This window comes from Callithrix jacchus, chromosome 8 (genome assembly GCF_049354715.1).
Source record: "Callithrix jacchus isolate 240 chromosome 8, calJac240_pri, whole genome shotgun sequence".
NCBI lineage: Eukaryota > Metazoa > Chordata > Mammalia > Primates > Cebidae > Callithrix > Callithrix jacchus.
The window spans coordinates 104,469,344-104,482,355 of record NC_133509.1 but is presented as its reverse complement, the minus strand read 5'-3'; the positions used below and the strand labels follow the sequence as shown (position 1 = coordinate 104,482,355).

At 51.3% G+C, this 13,012-nt stretch overlaps 1 protein-coding gene across 2 annotated transcripts in view; it reads right to left on the bottom strand.

The window, feature by feature from the left end:
- The window catches only part of PLEKHD1 (pleckstrin homology and coiled-coil domain containing D1), a 40,925-nt gene extending 28,328 nt beyond the window's left edge, over positions 1-12,597 (bottom strand). For both annotated transcript variants that reach the window (XM_035260827.3, XM_035260826.3), the window contains exon 1: positions 12,211-12,597. Coding sequence is in view for 1 of the 2 variants with exons in the window: in XM_035260826.3 (XP_035116717.3) it covers positions 12,211-12,359 (149 nt within the window). In the remaining variant the exon portion in view is untranslated. The remainder of the gene's footprint in view (positions 1-12,210) is intronic.
- Between the last annotated feature and the right edge of the window lie 415 nt (positions 12,598-13,012).

Sequence of the window (13,012 nt, the reverse complement as noted above, 5' to 3'; positions counted from 1 at the left end):
CCCTCTTTTTCCTCTTGCTCCACCATGCAAGGACATATTGAGAAGGTGGCCATCTGCAAGTCAGGAACAGGTGCCCTCATCAGAACCTGACCATGCTGGCAACTTGATCTCAGACTCTCAGCCTCCAGAACTGTGGCCAAATACACTGCCAGGGTTTAAGCCACCCAGTCTGTGGCATTTTGTTATAGTAGCCCAAGCTGACTGAAACAAATAAATACCTTCATGCCTTCCTGCCACTTGCAGAGCACCTCTCACTTAGGGCAAAGCACTGTGCCAGGGCTGGGAAGTGGGTGGGCAGACAATCATTATACACATGACAAGGAGGGCACAGGGCTCTGGTGTCCACCAACCCCCCTCCTTCAAGCTGCGGCCTGAGGCAAACTCTCAGCCTTACTAAGTCCCCTTTCTTCCTCTATACAATGGGGGTATGGAAACCATCTCTTAGGGCTGTTGTAAAGATTCCTCCATTGATTCAACAAATAATTACTGGGTTGCCACTCTGTGCCAAGTGCTGCTCTAGGTGTTGGAGATACAGTTGTAAGCAAGACAGACAAAAATCCCTGTCTTCATGGAGCTTACACTACTTGCATGTAGTGGGTGTCAGAGGGTGAATGAATGAGACATAGGGATGTCATATGCCAGATGCTAATATGTGCTATGGAGGAAAATAAAGCAGGTTAAGGGGGATTGGGAGTGGGCACGGGACCATATTAAGGAGGGTGTTCAGGGAGAGCCTAGTTAAGAAGGTAATCTTTGAGGGGAGGAAAGGTGTTTCTGCCAGAGGAGCTGCATGTGCAAAGGCCCTGAGGCAGGAAGTGTGCTTAGCTCTCAGGGAACTGAGAGGCTGCAGCAGTGGGGCCAGATTGCAGAGGACTCTATTATGGTAATGACAATAATGATCGAGCTAACATTTATTTAGTACTTACCACAAACCACACCTCATTCCAAGAAGTTACTGCTGTTAATGCACTTAACACCACTCACAATGATGCCACAACAGAAATGTTCCCTGCATTTTATGTGAGCAGAAATGAAGCAGAGCAAGACTTGCTGAAGGTCACAGCACAAGTCGGTAGAAGCTGGCTTTTTCTGGGAGCAAGAGAGGCAGCCACTGGTGGGCTTTGAGCAGGAGGGACCTGGCTTACGTTGCAAAAGGCTCATCTGCTGTGTTGAGGACAGATTGTCAGGGTAAAGGCAGGGGGATTCATTAGGGGTTATTGCCACATATTGTTAGGGGGCAAGAGAGGATCTGGTGGATGGAGGCATGTAAAGCCCTCAGCACTTGCCTGGCACACAGAAGGTGTCCCCTAATGTCATGTCCCTTCTTCTCCTCATGCTTCTGAAGGACAGCATAGAGAGAGGCAGGGGAAGGAAGATGGATGCTCAGGGTAGCCTTTGTCCTGTGCAGGCCAGACTTCAGTAGGGATTGTGAAAGGCCCACATGTCACACATGCCACACCCAGCCTGGCCGCAGCTGTCCCCAGGTTGGCTTGGGTGGAAGTGGGGGCCAAGGGAGGGGAGCTAGCGTGGACCTGGAGGAGGAGGACGATGGCCTGGCTGGCAGGAATGAGTTCTGCCCAATGGAGGGCTCATATGGCAAACACACTTATAGGACCCAAAGGTCTGGCCTTGCTTACAAATCTATCTCAGTGACAGCCCTGCTATTCCAGCTGCCCCTTCTCAGCATCTTCTCAGCAGGCAGGTTCCCAGAACCCCAGTTCCCTGCACCAAGGAACACTTCCTCTTCCCACCCCTTCTTCCAAAGTGCTTTTGTTCTGCAACACTCTCATTCTGACTGGAAGCCAGAGGCCACCTCTCTCCAGGCCCTGTGGATTTGAACTGGCTGTGCCCAAGGGCTAGGGATGGCCACTGTTTCTGCAGCTGTCCTAACGCATTGGCTCCTGTGCTAAGGGCTCCACATGTATTTGATCCACGTCACAACTGTGGAGGGTTGGGCATTTTATTCTCAATTATTCTCACTTCACAAATAAGGAAACTGAGGCTTAGAGGCAAAATAGTGTATGCCACACCACACTCCTAGGGCAGAGGTGGAGCCAGGATGGGAACCCATGGACTGTAGTCCCTACACCTACTTCCCACAGCCACTGCCTAAGGAGCTGCTCCATCCAGCACCTGGCCAGGAAACAGATGGGCCAGAGGCCATAAGTTTCAGGTTGGGGTCGCCAATGTGAGAACTCTGCCACAGACCGGCAATATGACCGGGGCAAGTGACCTAATATCTTTAGGCCTCAGGTCCCCCTCTGTGCAACTTGAGAATAATAATAATAATACCTATATTTCATAGGGCTATCAGGATAGCATATCAGGATATGCTCCCCTAAAGACTTAGAACATGGTGGTAAATATTTAAGAAATGATTACTTTTGTGATAATTATTATGATGATGATTGGGTTCAGACTCAATAGCAATAAGCTGCAGTCTCCCCTGACCTCTTTTTCCATTAGTGTTCACACGGCTGCTACTGGAGGGAGCTCTTGGCTCCAGCCCAGCTGGCCAGCTCCCTGTGCTCCCAACACATGGCTTATCCCTGCATCTGTTGCTTCCCCCTGCCCCGTCTGAAGTCCGTCCCTCCTTCCAGACCCAACATCAGCCCTGGGAGCAGCTTTGCCCATCAGCTGTGATCCTTGTCTGTCCCCATGTGTTGGGGTGAAGCCCAGAGCGTGAGTGAGGTAGGGGGCTTGTGTCAGCTCTGGCTGCCTCTCTCTCCCATCATAAAAAATAGGATTTTCATTTCCAGATTAAAGAGCATTCACAAGGTTCCAGGACACTCACTTTGCTAAGTGGTTTATTGACTTTATCTTATTTAAATTTCTCATAACAACTCTAAGAGAAGTTAAATACTATGCCCCAGATCACACAGCTGGGAATGGGGGAGCTAGGATAGTTTTAAAGGTGCTTGTTTTTTCTATTTTGCCAGTGAGGAAACTGAGGCACAGAGAGATTAAGCAACTAGTAAGTGGCAAGCTCAGAGCACAGTTACCTTTGCTGACAAAGCCCAAGTTCCCACTGGCCGTGCTCTGGGAGGCCCGGTCCTCCTTGTCACACATGACTGGAATTTGTTCTCTTCCTAGAGCTTATCTCTGCTATCTCTGCAGAGTGACTGCAAGCTGCTGGTCAGCTCAGGTCAGAGAGAATGAATGATTCCCCTGGGACAGCTGAGTGCTATGCTGGACCCTGGAGCTTGATGATTTGCTGACCTCAAGTAGCCGACAGTCAAAAGAAGTAGAGAGTGTAGAAACCGATAATTTTTAAAAATAGCTAATATTGGCTGCGTATGGTGGCTCATGCCTGTAATATCAGTACTTTGGGGGGCCAAGGCAGAAGGATCACTTGATCCCAGAGGTCCAGACCACCCTGGGCAACATAGGGAGACTCTGCCTCAACAAACAATTTAAAAATTAGCTGTGTATGGTAGCTTGTGCCTGTGGTCCCAGCTACTTGGGAGGTAGGAGTATTGCTTGAAGTAGGAGTATTGCTGAGGTAGGAGTATTGCTTGAGACCAGGAGGTGGAGGTTACAGTGAGCCGTAATACTGAGGTAGGAGTATTGATTGAGGTAGGAGTATTATGGCTCACTCTACCTCATGGAGGTTACAGTGAGCTATAATACTGAGGGAGGAGTATTGCTTGAGACCAGGAGGTGGAGGTTACTGTGAGCCATAATCATGCCACTACCCTCCAGCCTGGGCCACAAAGCAAGACCGTCTCAAAAGACCCCAAAAAACAAAAACAAAAAACATAATGTTTATCAAGCTCCTCCTTTGTGCTAGGTGCTAAACACTGCTCTAGTAACAGTACTGTGCTAACTCATTCACTCCTCACATGAGATGGGTGAGGAAACTGGGGCATAGAGAAGTAATGTGTCCCAGATCACACAACTGGGAATGGGGGAGCTAAGATAGTTGCAAAACACCAGAAGCATACACCACAACATTGTAAAGCACCAGGTAGGCTTTAACTTTGCAACACTCCAGGAGAGTACATTGCAACATTGTAACATACTACATTACACTAACTTTGCAACACACCAGGAGAGTACACTCCAACATTGTGACTTACTACCGTACACTGTAACTTTGCAACACACCAGGAGAGTACTCACAACATTGTGACGTACTACGATACACTGTAACTTTGCAACACACCAGGAGAGTACTCACAACATTGTGACGTACTACGGTACACTGTAACTTTGCAACACACCAGGAGAGTACTTACAACATTGTGACGTACTACGGTACACTGTAACTTTGCAGCACACCAGGAGAGTACTCACAACATTGTGACTTACTACCGTACACTGTAACTTTGCAACACACCAGGAGAGTACTCACAACATTGTGACGTACTACGGTACACTGTAACTTTGCAACACTCCAGGAGAGTACTCACAACATTGTGACGTACTACGGTACACTGTAACTTTGCAACACTCCAGGAGAGTACTCACAACATTGTGACGTACTACGGTACACTGTAACTTTGCAACACTCCAGGAGAGTACATTGCAACATTGTAACATACTACATTACACTAACTTTGCAACACACCAGGAGAGTACACTCCAACATTGTGACTTACTACCGTACACTGTAACTTTGCAACACACCAGGAGAGTACTCACAACATTGTGACGTACTACGGTACACTGTAACTTTGCAACACTCCAGGAGAGTACTCACAACATTGTGACGTACTACGGTACACTGTAACTTTGCAACACTCCAGGAGAGTACTCACAACATTGTGACGTACTACGGTACACTGTAACTTTGCAACACTCCAGGAGAGTACACGGCAACATTGTAACGTGCCATAATATATTGCAACATTGTAAGTTTACATAAGGTACAGGAAGAGTGAAGACCAGGGAGGAATCAATGCTTTAGGGGTCCAGCCAAGGGAGCTCCCCAAGATGTGAAAACTAAGCAGGGCTTTGAAGAATGAATAGGAGTATCTTGGGAATTTGGGAGGAAATGGAAGGGGGAGAGATCCATTCCAGACAGAGGGAACAACATAGGCAAAGAGTAGTGTGTTCAATGTCATAAACATATATCTGTCATTATGGGCAGAAAGTGTAAAGGGTGGGCAGTGGTGCAGGGGAGGTGCAGTAAGGAGTGAGTTAAGGTAAGAAACCAGAGACAGAGCAGGGCAGAGTGTGCAGTCCTTGTGAAGATGCTAGACTTCTTCCTGCAGACAAGGAGAGCTGCCAGCAAGTTTCAAACATTGCACTTGTAAGGTTATATTATAGTTTTAGACATGGGGAAGTCCACAACCAGGCAAAGGGAAAATTAAAGTTATTGGGAGGTACAGATCAGCAAGCCTCATTGAATAGTTAGATAAGGGCAGGGTGAGCAGAGCTGGGATGACACGATGACCAGGACTCTAGCTTGGGTCAGAGAGTGGCACAGGTGCCATCCAACATGAATTAGGGAACCCAGGAAGGGTTTTCTTAAGCTTTAGCTTTGTCCCCATCTTCTGCCCCCCAAGCCAGTGCTCTGAATGCAACAAGGGCTCAACCAGCCCTTGTTGGTCACCACTGCCTCATGATGAGTCCAGCTGGAGCCAAGGAAAATGTTATCTAGACCCACAAGTATCTTCTATGGTGGGCAGATATTGTTAAAGAAAGGCCTATCCACTCTGCTGAGCCCTCTAATGTTGGGAGATGCCACTGAGTTCAGGAATAGGAGCTAGAAAGGGCCTTGTATAACAGAGTGAAATAAATTTGAATCTGGGGAAAACCCTGGAGGACAATGGGGAGGAGAAGTGTTGGGAAAGTGCAGAGGAGAGAGGATCCTGGGAGGATGCAAGAGTCAAGAGAGAGTGATGATCCTAGAGTCGAGACATCGACTATCCTAGAGTGATGTCATCATCTCTGGTGACAGTGAGGTGGGGCGCCTACCAGGGAGCTAACATTCAATTTGAAGATGTTTGTGCTTCTGTAATTTAAATACCTCCTCTGCCCTCCTCTTCGCCACAGTTTCCCTTCGGGATAGGCTGCTAGACTCATAAATACCTTGAATGAGAGGCCAGCAGTGTGGAAGGCTGGAGAAACTGAGGAAGAGAAGCTGAGTTTCACCTCCGGTTGTGTGACAAGGACCATGCACATTGGTCAGCAAATTAATCCATAAAGAAAGAAACTAGTTTAGAGCCTCTTGGGGATTCACAGAAACCCTGGTATGGATTTTAGACTTTAGATATAGAATTTGGTTTTGGGACCAAATTTATCTCACTTCAGGAGGGCAGCAAGAGCCCAGTGGACGTGTGAGTTATACACTAGTTACATTTCCCAAGAAGGCGAACATCCAGCCTGGCTTCCCCCTCTTCCCCAGGCACAATAGCCAGTCTCCCTCCTTTCTGAGCCCCCTGGATACTGTGAATGGCTATGTAGGGGGTGGAGCTGGAGAAGGACTGCCCTCAGAAGTGACCTTTTCAGAACTGGCAGAAGGAAGGTGGATACGACACAGCCCCCAGTATGTGCCCCTTGTGTCCATTCTGGGTGGCCTGGTGTGCTCAGGAAATGCTCATCCTGGCCTATGCGTCTCATCTGGCATCCAGTCTAAGATGGCAGAACAGCAGGAATCCTATCTGTGAAATGCATGAGTCATGACACATTAAAGTTCAGAGAGATTATCAAGTCCAAGGGGGTTCAAAAAACTTAACCAAACTATTCCAACAACAGTGAGATGACCGTAATGTGTAAAACAGGGTCCCCAATCCCTGGGCCCTGGGCCAGTACCAGTCCAAGGCCTGTTAGGAACCAGGTCACACAGCAGGAGATGAGCAGGTGAAGCTTATTCTGTTTTTATAGCTGCTCCCCATGGCTGGCTTTGCCACCTGAGCTCTGCCTCCTGTCAGATCAGCGGCAGCATGGATTCTGATAGGAGCACAAACCCTAGTGTAAACTGCATGGCGAGGGATCTAGGTTGCACACTCACTCTGAGAATCTAACACCTGATGAAACCACCCCACCCCCACTCCCTGTCCTTAAAATCGTCTTCCATGAAACCATTAATGGCACACCAAAAAGGTTGGGGACTGCTGGTGTAAAACATAAAATAGGTGCCTCATGCCTGTAATCCCAGCACTTTGGGAGGCTGAGGTGGGCAGATCACCTGAAGTCAGGAGTTCAAGACCAACCTGGCCAACATGGCAAAACCCCATCTCTACTAAAAAATACAAAAATTAGCTAGGCATGGTGGTGCATGCCTGTAATTCCAGCTACTCAGGAGGCTGAGGGATGAGAATCACTTGAACCTGGAAGGTGGAGGTTGCAGTGAGCTGAGATCAAGCCATTGCACTTCAGCCTGAGTGACCGGAGACTCTGTCTCAAAAGAAAAAAAATACCCATATAACAATGCAGAGGTACTGCTTGAAGTGGGCAGGGAGTCTTGGAGCTGTACCCCTGTTTGTTCCCCATTCCGTTATAGTAGACTAAAGGCATCTCTGTGGTTATCTGTGGCATACAATTTGACCCATCCAACCCCCACTCCATAGGTGAGATACTGCTGGCCAGTGGGGTAAAATGCCACAGCCTGGATCATGCCATTGGTTACTGGCAGAGCTGGAGCTGGAACTTGAAGCAGCTGCCTCTAATCCTAAATTCACTTTCTCTTTTGTTTTCTCTCTCTCTTTCCTTCCTTCCTTCCTGCCTTCTTTCCTCCCTCCCTCCTTTCTTTCTTTCCTTCCTTCTTTCCTTTTCTTTCTTCCTTTCTCTCTCTCTCTCTCTCTCTCTCTCTCTCTCTCTCTCTCTCTCTCTCTCTCTCTCTCTCTCTCTCTCTCTCTCTCTCTCTCTCTCTCTCTCTCTCTCTCTCTCTCTCTCTCTTTCTCCTAAGGTGAAGTATTGCTGTGTCACCCAGGCTGGAGTGCAGTGGCTCCATCCTGTCTCACTGCAACCTCTACCTCCCAGGTTCAAGCGATTCTCCTGCCTCAGCCTCCTGAGTAGATGGGATTACAGTCACCCACCACCACACCTGGCTAATTTTTGTATTTTTAGTAGATACAGGGTTTCACCATGTTTGCCAGGCTGATCTCCAACTCCTGACCTCAAGTGATTCATACACCTCAGCCTCTCAAAGTGCTGGGATTACAGGTGTGAGCACCATGCCCAGCCTTAGATTCAGTTTCTACCACACCCACAGCTGCTCTCAGAAGCAATTACTTTGTTATTTTTAAGCCCTGGAGATAAGGAAGATGAACTGTCTGCAAGCTTGAGGTCTGGCCCACACACAGGTGAGATTCATTTTCAAATAGGACATCAATAGCCACTGAGGGCAGCTCCCTGGGGACTGGGTGGGAAAGAGTGTCACTTGTTTGCACAATTAACTCAGTTAACTTTGGCAGACCTTGCCTGGGTAAATACTCGAATGACCCCAGTGAAGCCTGACCTGACGCGCATCATTTCATTTACAGCTGTGTGGTCCCTAGAGTGTGCTCATCTCCCTAACCCAAGGATTCCCTGTAACCTGGATTCTACCACCGCAGAAAGGAGAGGGTGGTGTGCAGAGGAATCTGAGGAGACTCAGAAAAGGCACCCTCCCCTGCCTCTGTGCCTCAGTTTCCTATCAGTGGGCTTGGGAGAGCAGCTCTGGAACAAGGAGCCAGAGAGTGAAAAACACTATGAAATCCTCAGAAGAAAGTAATTTGGTCACTATTTTTTCTTCTGGAGGCAGAGACACTGTTCCCCAAGTCCTTCTTCACCAATGCTGAAAGAGCTCCTCTGCTCTGTCCCCTCCCCGGCCTGTCACTCACATTAGCAGATCATCCCTGCCCCTCATCTGCCACCTGGTCACTGTTACCCACACCTTATGTTGCCACTCTGGTAGAAGTTTTAAGAATAGAAGTTTATTTTTTAAAGAGGGTCCTGGAGGCAGCCTCCACAGCAGAAAAGTTACAACCTCACACAGCCAGCTTAGGGGGATGCCAGGGATGCCAGAATGTGAGACCAAACCCCAGTGTCACCAGGGCAAGGCTGGGCCTGGTGCCATGGTGCTGACATGCTAAGATCTCTCTGCTCTGGGAAAGCTCTGCATTGGTGTCACCTGTGCAAAGCAGTGCTGAGTGCCAAAGTCAAAATCTCTGTGGGAAGAAAGTCTCCTCCAGTCTTTTTGGTATGGTGACCCTCATCTGCACAGATCATCTTTATACACTGTGCAGGTTGTGGCCTGAGATTTGGGACATGTGGCCACTGCCTCCACGGCTCTCCTGGCACTGGGTGGACACCATGAATCTTAGCTCCCTGAGTCAGGGACCCACTAATGTTCTGCAGAGTAAGCTGCTGCTGGACTGGGCTTGGGACCTACTTGCTGCCTTGCCCCTGGGGAGAAGGAGGGGTGAGGAGGAGTATAGGGACTCCTGCTGCGGGAAGGAAGTGTGTAGGTCCTTCTCTCAAGGGCTCTGGCCTTGGGAGGTGTTCAGGAGGGATTTGGGAGGGGGAATAGAAGGCTGGCAAATGCATTCAATCTCAGGAAAGAACTGGCTGAGGCCAAGCCCCCACAATACAACACTGGTTGAGGCTGAGACCTCCCATCCCCTTCCTCTTTGTCTTGGCGCTGCCCAGGTCTTTGCCAGGTCTTGGCACTTCTGTCTCCACTGCTCACAGACCAAGGTGAGGACACAGTCAACAGCCTTCCCTTCTAGACACCTCTCCCAGATTATCTGATCTCTGCTAATTAATGCTTTTGATTCCCTGCCCCTTTTGTTGCCCACAGGACGTAAGTTGACCCTTCAACTCAAGGGCATCTTCCCATCCTAGGCAGGCACAGCTGCTTGGGCAGGGGAGGCTGGAGGCACAGGTCCTAAGACCGACCCTGAGTGGAAAAGGTTTTATGGAACCCAACCGGCCACAGCCAGTTCTATCCAGCCCATTTTTTATTAATGCAGCAACAAGCCTTTCCAGGCCCCCTCCCCTCAGCTGCCCCAGCCATCGATCGCCCTAATGGCAAGGATCTGCAGTGGCAGCCCTGAGCTGCTCTGTCCCCAAGTCTTCCTGTGGCTACTAATTAGCTGACCTGAGACTCCACTTTGCAAATGGGAAGGTGGGCCCCAGGGGGCCCTGATGGGAAGTGAGAGGGGCTGAGCATCATTCTCCCTCATACCCAGGGCCTCTCTGGCTGGCTCTGTCACTGATCCAAGGCTAAATAGCGTGTGTGTGTGTGTGTGTGTGTGTGTGTGTGTGTGTGTGTTATATTCCCAGAACTGAGAGCATAGAGGCCTAGAGTGGGCAGGTGGGATGTTAGTTTTTTCTTGAACCCCAGGTGAGGGGTAGTCTTTGCACAATGGTGGCTCCAGAATTCTGACAAAGGAATTTCTCCCCAGGTAACTATCTCCTTAGAAGGGGGACTAGAGGACTTGACTTGAAGCTGTATTTACAGAGCATACATACTGTTTGGATTCTGATAGGGTAGTTTTTGGGTGGCTGTGGGGACCAAGGTAGTGGAGGGAGAAGATGTAGAGTCTCTGGGGGGGGGACACTAAACCCCTCCAAGCCTCCTTGGCACCACCACTGTGCTTTTGCTGGGGGCCTATGGCCTGTACACCTGACCCTGGGGGGTCACAGGCACCTAGCATTTTCTAGGGATGCAGTCAGATGACAATATCTGGCAAAAGAAGTCTTGGTTAACAGGACCCAGAATAGCAGCCAGACCCAATGGAAAAGAAAGATTGGCTATCTGGAACCACTAAGGCACAAGAGAGATGGGCAGTGGGGGAAGATATTCTGCCCTTGAATCTACACAAAGCCCTTCCACCCCCACTCAAGTGCTTTGGCACAGACAAGGCTGCTCCTGGCCCCCAGGGGCTGTAGCTCACATAGCACAACCCTGGAAGCTCCCCAAATACTCTCCATGCTGCTCCAAGCCTCCATTTAGGGAGTCAGAGATAAGCTCAACTTTGGAGGAACTCAAGGAGCCTGTATTCCATTAAATCCCAGAGAGAAACCTGTCAGAAGTAACAAAACAACATGAAACCAGAGATGTAAAATGTGAGATACTGTCCATGGCTCCATTTGTTCTGCAGTCTTCTAGAAACATTAAATTATTCATCAGAACAGAACATCAGCATCCCCCACTACCACATCCACGTTATCTGTGGTCCCAGTAACACCGGAGGCCCCCGTCTGCTCAGGGGCAGACTCGTAGTATGGGATGGGGAAGGGGCATCTGGATACCCCTGGTTTCTGGGAAGGGTCACACCTCCAGGGAAGGACTGGACAGGGTCTGCGTTCTCCAGGCCATACCAGTAGTAAATCTCAGAACTGAAATTGACTGGAGAGTGGAAACTGTTGAGAAAATGGCCCACAGCACCTGAAGCCAGTTGGGAGCTTCCTGCAAGTCCAGGGCTGTGAACCCCCTCTTCTCCCAATACTTCCCTGGCTCATTTGTAAGTGAAGAATGGCTACCGATGTTGGGGAGTCGTCTCTGAGTTGGGGACCAGGCAGCTGGTGCTGAAGGATGTCTGGGACTACCCTGTCTCTCCCCACCATCCCTTTCAAAGGACCAATCCTTGGCAGGAGCTATCTATCCCCTACCTCACTCCAGCTGCCTCCCTCCTTCCCAGCTCTTCTGCCTGAAGCACTGGAATCTCTTTTCCCTGTGCTCACTTAAAAAAAAATCATTTCAAGGGACAGCTGGAGGAGTTGCCAAGGTCACTTCCCCAGGGACAAGCACCCTTCCTGGCCCTTCCTCCCTCCCTGGCCTGAGCCTTTCAGAAGGGCCAGGTCCCTCTCCATGTAAGGGTGGGTGGTTGGCGGAAGGGAGACTAGGCCTGGTCCTCCGGCCTAAGTGAGGGGTTGTGAAGACAATGGAATTGACAGTGGGGGGTCCCAGGAGGACATGTTTGTCATCTTTGGCTAGAGATGGAGTTTCTCCCTCGCCTCAGTCTGGCCTGACCTGACCCACCTGGGATCCCAGCCCGGCCACAGTCTCTTCTGCCCACACCCTACGTTTCCACTCGAGGCTCAGGTTCATTCCATAGACAATTCACCACCGCCCCAGGGCAGGGGTCCCATCCCCGTTGTCCTGGCCCAGACTAAGGTCCACATCTTCCGGCGGGAGCCAGTGTAGAGTGAAACGGGGTGACGCCAAGGTCACACAGGAAGGCAGAGGCAGGACGGCTACTGAAGGGGGTGAAAGGGGTGCCAAGACCCGGGGCTCTCTCCCCACGGTCCCCTCGGGGCGCAAGGGGCACTCACCGCCGGGACCACTTGGCCGACGGCCTCCCGAAAGGCCGCTTCCACAGTACGCCGTAGAGCTGCACTTTGGTGCTGATGTCCAGCGCGTCCGAGTCGGCCTGTTCCAGGGACGGCGAGGGCGACACCGAGTTGGACTTGGACGTGAACATGCTGCCTCAGCGGGGCTGCGCCCGGCCCGGACCCCACCTCCCCCGGGTTGGCAGGGACTCAGGGCGAGGGGCGAGGGCGGAGCCGTCGGGTAGGGTCCCAGCGATCGGAGAAGCGGAGCGGCCCCGGCCCAAAGCTGCCGCATCAAAGCGCGCGGGAGGTAAGACGTGGCGAGAAGGGGGCGCGGGACGCGCAGCCGGCGGCTCGGGCTTGGGATTGCCGAGGGCCGGACGAGAACTCGGCGGGGAGGGCGGCTCAGCCTTGGGCCCGCGGCACGTCTCCCTCCCCCCGGCGACAGCCCCAATTCTGGTGGCCGCGATTGGCTGGGAGTGGCAGGTGAGCCGGCGGGAGGCCTGCCGCGGGCGCCAATCAGGGCGGGCGCCGGCTGGAGGGCCGGGCTTCGTGCGTCCCGAAGGTCTCGGCGGGTCGCGGGGTCCGGGGACCCGGCCGCAGAGCGTCCCCGCCCCCACCCCGGGGTCCCCCTCGGCGTGTAGCGCCGACTTGGAGACGGGGACCAAGTCCCCCTTGGGAGGGGCTCGGAGGCACTCCTGCAGACACCTGCACGCCTCGGGCTGGAGGAGAGGACGGAGCGAGGGCAGAGGGTCGCACACCCGGCCTGGAATTCCACCGCAGTCCCTGTGGCTCCGGGAACTGT